Genomic DNA, 10,410 nt, shown 5'->3' with positions numbered 1-10,410 from the left:
GCTCCATCTAGTTGTAAATTATCCGATTCCAAAAGCAGTTTCTCCCTTGTCTTTTCACATAACGTCCCCTCTATCAACTGATCCCTGATGATCTCGTCCTGAAGTGTCCCGTAGTTACAAGAGCTAGCCAAATCCCTCAGATTAGCCACGTAGCTTTGAATGGACTCACCCGGCTGTTGGTGTCTCTTCCGTAGCCGGTAGCGTCGGAGGAGCACTCGCTCTTTCCCGGCGAAGTGGTTCCGTAAGAGGCTGACTGCAGCAGTGAATGTAGGAGCCGATCCAAGCGCTCTGAAAATCCTCTGTCCCTCTGTACCAAGGCAGTGACGGAGCAGTGCTGTCCTCCGCTTGTCGGAGATTGTAGAAAAGTCCATAGCTTCTAGATAAGTGTTAAAACTATCAAGCCAGTTATTCCACGGGACTGGAGGTTCGCCAGGCACGGCGAGGAATGGTGCTGGCGGTGGTAAACTGAATTCAGCCATCTTCGTCGCCAATGTTATATCTAGCCTAGTTGTAGAAGAACGGACATCTGCACAGTTTCACATTGAACATCACTCTGTCGTTTAATGACATGTGCCACGCATTCTGACAACCCATTCATCCGTAACGCAGCACACTGTCGTAAACCATAACAACGTACAGTACGACGTACAGCACGTCGTACCATACATAACAGAAACAAGTTAGACAATTTATACAAAGATGTTTAATTTGTGCTATCCAGCTAAAAGGGAACATTTACCAAAACCTGAGGGTCCATTTCAGCAATTACAAATTGATTTTACGCATATGCCGAAATATAAGGGATATTAATATATTTAGGTAATTGTCGATACATTTTCTAAATGGACAGATGCTTTTGCGACAAGAAAATAGAATACTGTTGTCAAATTCTGCTCAATCTGCATGCTTTCTCAATCAGCTGTAACTGTATGTGCACTCGTAAATCAGGTCCTTTCTTGAGCTGGGCTCAGGGATATAACAGCCATGGGGTATCTGATTTTATGATGGATTATGGAGGAGGGGGGTTGAGTACATTGTATGATTTTTAAGTAATTAATTTGCATTTTATTGCATGACATAATTATTTGATACATCAGAAAAGCAGAACTTAATATTTGGTACAGAAACCTTTGTTTGCAATTACAGAGATCATACGTTTCCTGTAGGTCTTGACCAGGTTTGCACACACTGCAGCAGGGATTTTGGCCCACTCCTCCATACAGACCTTCTCCAGATCCTTCATGTTTCGGGGCTGTCGCTGGGCAATACGTACTTTCAGCTCCATCCAAAGATTTTCTATTGGGTTCAGGTCTGGAGACTGGCTAGGCCACTCCAGGACCTTGAGATGCTTCTTACGGAGCCACTCCTTAGTTGCCCTGGCTGTGTGTTTCAGGTCGTTGTCATGCTGGAAGACCCAGCCACGACCCATCTTCAATGCTCTTACTGAGGGAAGGAGGTTGTTGGCCAAGATCTCGCGATACATGGCCCCATCCATCCTCCCCTCAATACGGTGCAGTCGTCCTGTCCCCTTTGCAGAAAAGCCTCCCCAAAGAATGATGTTTCCACCTCCATGCTTCACGGTTGGGATGGTGTTCTTGGGGTTGTACTCATCCTTCTTCTTCCTCCAAACACGGCAAGTGGAGTTTAGACCAAAAAGCTCTATTTTTGTCTCATCAGACCACATGACGTTCTCCCATTCCTCCTCTGGATCATCCAGATGGTCATTGGCAAACTTCAGATGGGCCTGGACATGCGCTGGCTTGAGCAGGGGGACCTTGAGTGCGCTGCAGGATTTTAATCCATGACGGCGTAGTGTGTTACTAATGGTTTTCTTTGAGACTGTGGTCCCAGCTCTCTTCAGGTCATTGACCAGGTCCTGCAGTGTAGTTCTAGGCTGATCCCTCACCTTCCTCATGATCATTGATGCCCCACAAGGTGAGATCTTGCATGGAGCCCCAGACCGAGGCTGATTGACCGTCATCTTGAACTTCTTCCATTTTCTAATAATTGCGCCAACAGTTGTTGCCTTCTCACCAAGCTGCTTGCCTATTGTCCTGTAGCCCATCCCAGCCTTGTGCAGGTCTATCATTTTATCCCTGATGTCCTTACACAGCTCTCTGGTCTTGGCCATTGTGGAGAGGTTGGAGTCTGTTTGATTGAGTGTGTGGACAGGTGTCTTTTATACAGGTAACGAGTTCAAACAGGTGCAGTTAATACAGGTAATGAGTGGAGAACAGGAGGGCTTCTTAAAGAAAAACTAACAGGTCTGTGAGAGCCGGAATTCTTACTGGTTGGTAGGTGATCAAATACTTTTGTCATGCAATAAAATGCAAATTAATTGTAGTTCGGCAGACAGTCTATTGTATGGACATTGGTGGTTGGTTGACAAACTGTGATTTACAGTATCCTCATCTGTACTACTGTACATACACCTGCTCCATCCCCTCAAGAAATTACATTATAATATCCACTTACTTGGATTCTGACTGAGGACCAGTTGAGTTCAGCACTGGTACCTTTTGTGGCAAACGGTGTGTCAGGCAATCAACCCAAAAGAGAACCATTCATCTTGATGACCAGAAAAAGTAATTGGGGAGGGAGAACGAGAGTCCTCTGATGAGGAACAGTACACTACCTGCAGATGGTGAGATTGTGGTGAATTATTATTAATGAACTGTAGAGTTTAATGGACTATGAGGTAGAACTGGGTTAATCAAGAGCATAAAGGTAGAATTCTTTGTTACTGGGCCAGGAATTGTATTGGGTCATTTAATTTCACTGTGTGGGTGAGTAGAGAGGGAATCTGCCCTAGGGTCAAATTGCTTGCTCTTACTTAAATCCATGGCTGTCTTATGTGATGAGAGACTGAAACTAGCTTGTGGCCTTTTGTCTCTCTCTTCAAACACAGTGAAGGGAGCGGCACCAGGGTTGAATGGAGTTTGAGCTAGACCTTTGTCTCCTTGGTATCTTCTTGATTGATTACAGCATGATGGGGTGAGGTTTGTGTATGTTAGGTTTAGCCGCCCTCAGAGACAAAGGAAGTGGGCGTGGAGTGATAAAGAGCGGGAAACTGAAGAGGGAGGGATTTAGAGCTAGAAGAGTTGGGGATGATGGTATATAATGTGACGTGAGGGAGAGGGAACGGGGTGCCACTCTGCAGACTGGTATCGGCTTTGTTGAAACTTTAATAAAGTAATTTCTTGATGCAACAAAAACTCTGTAAGACCTTATTTGTAATAAAGTATAGTGGTTATTTTCCACAACAAGATCCAGATTATTATTATTGCCTATCTATTGTTTGTCATTCATCATGTTTGTTCCAAAAGCAAGAAGATATGTCTACATTTCTTGGGATCAATTAGATATTTTAATGTAATGTAGCATGACCAAAACAAACAGTATTCAATTTATATAGAATAAACATAGAATACATGTATGGTATAGTAATGATAATTCTTTTTTGTTTGAGAGCTGTTAAAAATGTGAGTTCTGTATTAATTCAATGCATTACATTATTGGTTTTGTTCACAGAAGAAGACCAAACAGGTAATGTGGGATATGGGATTCCCTCCATGGAGAATGCCTTTAACAACCATCAGGAGTTGGGCGATCAGGGGGGTCAGGAGAAGGGACAGTTGTTGCTCAGTGTCCTTGCAGAAGCTTTGAGGGTTAGTCATGATGTTCCTCAAGAGAGACATGAAGCTACTGTGGAGGTGCCACAGGGAGATACAGTGCATTCAGAATGTATTCAGACCCCTTGACTTTTTCCACATTTTGTTACGTTACAGCCTTATTCTAAAATGGATTAAATAAATAAAAAATCCTCATCAATCTACACACAAAACCCCATGACGACAAACCGAAAACAGGTTTGTAGAAATTTTAGCAAATGTATTACAAATAAAAAACAGAAATACCTTATTTACATAAGTATTCAGACCCTTTGCTATGAGACTCAAAATTGAGCTCAGATGCATCCTGTTTCCATTGATCATCCTTGAGATGTTTCTACAACTTGGAGTCCACCTGTGGTAAATTCAATTGATTGGACATGATTTGGAAAGGCACACACCTGTTGGCAGTGCATGTTGGCAGTGGGGCGGCAGGTAGCTTAGTGGTTAAGAGCGTTGTGCCAGTAACCGAAAGGTTGCTGGTTCTAATCCCCGAGCTGACTAGGTGAAAAATCTGTCGATGTGCCCTTGAGCAAGGTACTTAACCCTAATTGCTCCTGTAAGTCGCTCTGGATAAGAGCGTCTGCTAAATGACTAAAATGTAAATGTATGTCAGAGCAAAAACCAAGCCTGCGGGACATGTCTCTGAATGTCCTTGAGTGGCCCAGCCAGAGCTGAATGGGAGAAAATCCCCAAATACGGGTGAGTGTAGCACCATAATGCCCTGTAGATGGAGATAGGCACTAAGGCTATTGGTCATTGCTCTTCCCCTGAGAAGAAGAAGCCCAAAACAGTCTGCTTGGCTTGTGGGAGTAGTACTCTAATATTGTAAATTCCAAAACGTATAGTAATTCACAACACATACAGTAATCAGTAACTCAATTTGAATGCGTTTTGGATGGCCCCATTAGAGACGTAGGATGGTATTTCACTTATATTTTTCAACTACATGCTTCCTCAATAGAATCCCAGGGGATATTATCATTAAGATACGGTGTTTCCCCTTAAATCCTTATCACAACCTATTATCAAAACACTGACAGTCTTCCAGGGGAGCTAGAGACATTAACCTGGAAGAACTGGCAGCCTGACTCACTTGAAAAACAATTATCCTGTTAACAATGCTGTTAATTCTGTACATGCTTCCTCAATAATATCCCAGAGGAGAATATCATCAAGGTCTGGTGTTTCCCCTTAAATCCTTATCACAACATATTATCAAAACACTGACAGTCTTCCAGGGGAGTTAGAGACATTAACCTGGAAGAACTGGCAGCCTGTCCTGTTAATGCTGTTTCCTTCCTCTTTCCAATGTAATAGACAGCTTACTGGTAAAGTCAGCATTTACCTAGAACTGATACACAAAACAAATCACGATCGGATAGACAGGTACTTAGTGTGTATACTTCCCCTTGTCGTTGACAAAATTGTAACAATGACTTAGAATCGTTGACTAACCAATTTGAGGGAAATCCTTGAGTAAGGCCGGAAACACTCAATAAACTCGTACTTCTCGAATCCATGAAGAAGAAATGACGGACAACTACACAGAGGTGCCTTACAGACATGATGCATAGTCCTTTTTGTAACATAAATAATTCAACATGCAAAATACAACATACAAATCTATAAGAAGCTATAAGAACACATTATTCTCATGGAGGAAAAAACTGCAATAACCTAAAATAACTGTATTATACAATATAACAAATGTCTACTTTTCACAGCACCCTCAAAAGCTCATAAGGTACAGCAATGTGAAATAAGTCCCTTTAAGAATGCCCATATACAACAAAAGACAGGCTATTTTGCAACAATCTCATACATTACAGTAGAATGGCTTATCATTGGATGGTTAACACTGCAGACTTGACTCATTAAGAGTGTTCAACAATCATTTGGCCTGTACTTTGGTCATCACTTGTTATCACAGACACAAAGTCACCTACAATTTATCTTCTTAAAATATGATTTTAAACCTCTAACCTTAACCTTAACCACACTGCTAACCTTATGCCTAACCCTAACCTTAAATTAAGACCAAAAAGCTAGTGGTAACTAGTGGAAACCCTATACCTTGGAGAAAAAGGATGGGCCACCCTGGGAGCTGGTGGTGTCCTGGATGTCCAGGAGGGTCTTCTTCACCCTCTTCACAGCCGAGGCAGAAAGGTTGGACTTGAGGCTAAGCAGGGCGGTCACCTGGACGTCACTGTGGGTCAAAGGGGAAAAGGTTGAGCTCATCGGTTGTTCAATGCAAACACAGAATCATCTGCAGTGTGTTATTGGCCTTGTGCAATGAACTTCAACTGAATTTAGCATTATAACCTGAATTATTTCTGAATCAATATAAGCCATCACTACATAGTATGCAAAGGAGATACAAAATCACATAGCTACAGTATTATGTAATAACAGTTATGTGAGTAAGAAGTATGAAAGTTCAACCTGAGGTCAGGGTAAGCTTGACTCAGAGTCACTATCTCCAGCTGTATGGAGGAAATGTCTTGGAGTTTCAGCACTTCAGCAATCCTGGGCAGAATGTCACTCAGCCACTCCTCCTTGGAACCCTGTGAAAACAGTCACAATGTTATCTCCAGTGTGTGTGTGTGTGTGTGGACGTGTTTAACTATTCTTGAGGGGACCACAAGTCCCCACAAGAATTGTAAACAAACAAACATTTGACCAACTGGGGACATTTTGTTAGTCCCCACGAGGTCAAATGCTATTTCTAGGGGGTTTAGGGTTAAGGTTAGAATGAATGTTAGGGTTAGAATTACGTTAAGGGTTAGGGTTAGGAGCTAGGGTTAGTTTTAGGGTTAGGAGCTAGGGTTAGGGTTAAGGCTAGGTTTTTGGGTTAAGGTTAGGGTTAGGGTTATGGTTTGGGTTAGGGTAAGAGTACGGGTTAGTTTTAGGGTTAGGGGTTAGGGAAAATAGGATTTTGAATGGGACTGAATTGTGTGTCCCCACAAGGTTAGCTGTACAAGACTGTGTGTATGTGTGTGTGTGTATTCTCACCGCTTCAGTGAACAGTTTGTTTAGTCTCTGGCCATCCTCACACACAGACCTGGCCGCCTGCTCCTGTATCTCTTTGTCTCTCAGCTTGATCTTCCTCTTCAGTAGCCTCCTCACGTACTCCACTGTCACCTCCAAGTGCAGCTGGCCCAGCAGCTCCTGCATAACCATCCAACCATTCAATCAATCAATCAATCAACTTCTCAATCTATCAATCAATCAATCAGCCATTCCATCTCTCAATCGATCTGTCAATCAATTTACCTGATGGCAGGAGTCATTCAAGCCCCTAAGGTCCTGGGTGTGTTTGTTAATTCCTTCAAACAGCTTCTCACACACCTGTGTCTTCTTCTCCAACCATATGGGCGTTCCCAGACTGCTGTACTGAGACTGTGTGTGTGTTTGTGTGTTTGAGTGTGTGTTTGTTTATGTGTGTGTGTGTAGAGAGGAGGAGGCAGATAGACAACAGATCAATATCAAGACCAATGACAGGCTAGTAGGTACATTCCACTTTATATTACTTCCTTTGCTCAGATGCAAAGTCAAACTTTTCACAAAGTTTGGATATGAGTTGTGTAAGTCAGCAATACCTTGAGGTCCTTGTGTATGGGGCTTTTTAAAGATGTGTAGCCACAGTTTTTCATATCAGCTACTATGGACAGACAGCATTCTTTTACATCCACTGGGAAGATATCTGTTTTCTTCACAATATAGTCCCTGTGTGGAATCATACCCATCAAATTAGATGACTAGATTATGTCATGGTGGTCCTATCAATTTGGACATCACATCACATCAAGAGAAAATAAAACATACCTAAATTGTTCAACACAGGAAAGATTGGCCATTATCACAGTTCTGCTGTTTCTGTTGTTGCTTCCTTTGAGAACTTTCTCCTGGAATTTCTTGTAGCTGCAAGTGTGTAATTTGGTACATTAGTAATAGATCATCTTGATTTTATAGTATTTGGAGTAGAATACAACACAATGCATTGTTCCTTCATGATTCATAACATGCAATTCTGTCCTGCAAAAAGTTTATATTACCTATTCAAGAAGTCCTTCAACAGGCACGCAATCATCTGGACTTTGGACGTGTCTCCCAAAACTGTCTCTACTGATTCGAATGCAGCATTAATAAACTAAAGGGACAGAGAAATAGAAAATTAGGTGGTTAAAGATGGACAGTTAGTGACCTTTCCATTTGAAATTAATCTCTGTTGAAATAAACAACGTAATTTGTGACTAACTGAATAGTAAGAGCGATAAAGGCATGAGGGTGCCAAATATTTCCTATATGATGTCTACCTGAATGACATCGATGGCCAAGGGGCTAAAGTAACAGTTGTCTCTGAGCTCAGGCACAGATCCCTCCCTCCAGGCTTGCTCCTCCACATTCAGCACTTTGTTGATCAATGTCTGCACCTCTGTCTGAAAATAGGGCATAAACAAAACAATGCATCATCTAACAAGGGATATATTTATCTTTGGGCTAATTACTGTAAACCTAACTTTTTTATGATCCACAATCAATCATTCACATCTAGGCGGGTAAATCTAATATTTTTCTGGGTCAGAAAGCTGTGGTCCAATTTGCAGGACACATTTTTATTTAAATCATATTTACCTCTTGAAGAGTAAGATATTGATTCTCCAGTGGTGTTGTTAACTCTTCAGTCAACAGCTTTCCCAAAGCTTCAGGGTTAATCGCCTTGGTCAGTTCCAGATTTTGTAGAATCCTAAGACAAAAACCAGGAGTCACTATGTTAGTCAGTCACATCTCCTAACATCCTTATATAGTATTTGAATAACCAAACACAAACAAGACATCACTCACCCTGGGTAGGCAACATTCACCCAATGCAGGAGGTAAGAGCAGTCAACCATGCCCAGCCCATACTCCGCAATCTTTCTCATCCCTGCACTGAAGGCTTGGTGGTAAATCTTTCCATAGAGGTTGCAGATATCCATGTCCTCTGGGTAACAGCCCTTCACATCCTTCACCACCCTCAGCAGGTCCTCCTGCAGGCGTCTGCCCTTCCCACAGATGTCCCTCTGCAGGGAGGAGCGTAGCTTGCTGCTCTCTTCAGGGGGCAATTTGGCATGGTCCATACGCTCCTCCACCAGCCTCTGGAGGACAGTGTCATGGTGATGTCTACACTCACTGGGTCTCCAGGTAGGCTGTTTACCATCCTGCTTCAGCCATCGCCTATCCTGCTCCTCCTCCTGTAGGATAGCCTTCACTGCAGACTTCAGAGCCTCCAGACTGTCTTCGTCCGGACTGAGAGAACTCTTCACAGCTAGGTCTATGTGGCTGAGGAGGGCTTTGCGATCTCTGGTGAGCTGCTCTTTCTCCTCATTCTCCCTCTCTGTGGTCGGCTGAACTACTTCTTCTGAGATCTGTCCATATAGACGCTCCTCTCTGTCAATCAGCTGTTGGCCAGCAGCAGACAGGCGATTTCTCTTAAGGTTCTGCTCAAAAGTCAACACCTCTGAGGGAAAAGACAACAAAAACAGTGTAGTGTTTACAGTGTCTAAACTATCTGCCATAAAACATGTACATACGAATGTATGATGTGTGTTAGAACCAACTACAGATGTGATATAAACAAATAAACAGTCATGAGAAAAAAATGTAAATTCCATATCAGGGATTTTTATGATAACCTTTGACAAGAAAATAATGATTTAAAAAAAAAGAGATGCAATGGCAGATAGAGAAGGTGAGAACTCATTGCAAGTTTTACTCACCCTCGAGGGGGGCGGCCATAAGACTGGATGTGTTGGGTACATCTGGAGCAGAGATGTTGGTGTTACTCTTGGAATTCCGTTTTAGGATGGAGGGCAGTGTAAAATGTTTAAACTTTCTTCCAGTTGATGTTGTCTTTCCACTGTGTTCCACTGGAGATTCTGGCTTAGTGGATCCTGTTCCTGCAGGTTTCCTGGTTTGCAGGGTCCTCATTGCTACAGAGAGACAGTCAGAGACAGATGGACATTACTTCATTTGCATCAGAGATGGCATGCCAATAGGGGTGTTTAACAGATATGCTACACGCGAGTCAGATACAATGTGTTATAAACTGATGGCGTTCAATCTGCTACATTATTAAATATTGTAGCGACATTCACCCAACACCTAGCGACCTCAGCAAGAGGTTTGGGCATTTTAGCATAACGGTTAATGTATTGGCTTGACTATCGCTGGACCAGGGTTCGAGTCTCAGTCTGAGCCACCCCCCGGATTCGCTACAATATTTAACAATTTAAAGGCGTTTTTATCTCGCATTATCTCTGTCTACCCTAAACAAACATTGGGTAAAAGGTTAGACATACAGTCTGCATATATATAATTGCTAAGTATATTTTGTTAATGAAAACATTTGACATCATAAGTAAACTTTCAGTATGTAGAGGCAAAAGAAAACATGCAGTATAGACCTACCTGCTAAAGCCAGAAATAAAAATAAGTGTGAACAGAAAGGAATAGATCTACTCTCCCGACAGGACTGGTCATTTTTGAATAGAGTAAAAGCACTTCCATTTATAGGCTACAGCAGGCTAGGATGGGCTCGCATGGCAGGTCTCATAGACTAGACGTAACATAGTAAACGTAAATCCGGGTCTCATAGACTAGACGTAACATAGTAAACGTAAATCCGGGATACTCAAATTAGTATGATATGTTATGTTTGGTATGGTTACATAAAACCACGGCCGGCCCGCTCATT

The 10,410-nt window shown here is 42.4% G+C and overlaps 1 protein-coding gene across 1 annotated transcript; it reads right to left on the bottom strand.

Annotated features, from left to right (window-relative positions):
- Positions 1 to 4,307: 4,307 nt before the first annotated feature.
- Positions 4,308 to 10,202, bottom strand: LOC121544819 (tumor necrosis factor alpha-induced protein 2). Its single transcript, XM_041854986.1, has 12 exons — positions 10,125 to 10,202; positions 9,434 to 9,646; positions 8,520 to 9,174; positions 8,310 to 8,421; positions 7,991 to 8,113; positions 7,730 to 7,824; positions 7,500 to 7,595; positions 7,274 to 7,400; positions 6,948 to 7,073; positions 6,687 to 6,842; positions 6,117 to 6,238; positions 4,308 to 5,880 (listed from the first exon to the last, which is right to left on the bottom strand). Exons 2-12 carry the CDS (start codon positions 9,642 to 9,644, stop codon positions 5,742 to 5,744), a joined length of 1,962 nt encoding a protein of 653 aa, XP_041710920.1. The 5' UTR covers positions 9,645 to 9,646; positions 10,125 to 10,202; the 3' UTR covers positions 4,308 to 5,741.
- Positions 10,203 to 10,410: the final 208 nt, after the last annotated feature.

This window comes from Coregonus clupeaformis, chromosome 29, assembly GCF_020615455.1.
Source record: "Coregonus clupeaformis isolate EN_2021a chromosome 29, ASM2061545v1, whole genome shotgun sequence".
Lineage (NCBI taxonomy): Eukaryota > Metazoa > Chordata > Actinopteri > Salmoniformes > Salmonidae > Coregonus > Coregonus clupeaformis.
Note: the sequence above shows the minus strand (reverse complement) of the source record. Positions and strands in the feature narration are given on the sequence as shown.

Excerpts from the sequence above, each read along its gene's own strand:
- LOC121544819 (XM_041854986.1), bottom strand. The coding sequence starts at position 9,644 with ATGAGGACCCTGCAAACCAGGAAACCTGCAGGAACAGGATCCACTAAG. Across the intron at positions 7,825-7,990 it reads TGGCCATCGATGTCATTCAG|TTTATTAATGCTGCATTCGA; the intron begins GTAGACATCATA and ends CTGTCCCTTTAG. Across the intron at positions 5,881-6,116 it reads CAAGCTTACCCTGACCTCAG|TGACGTCCAGGTGACCGCCC; the intron begins GTTGAACTTTCA and ends TTTGACCCACAG.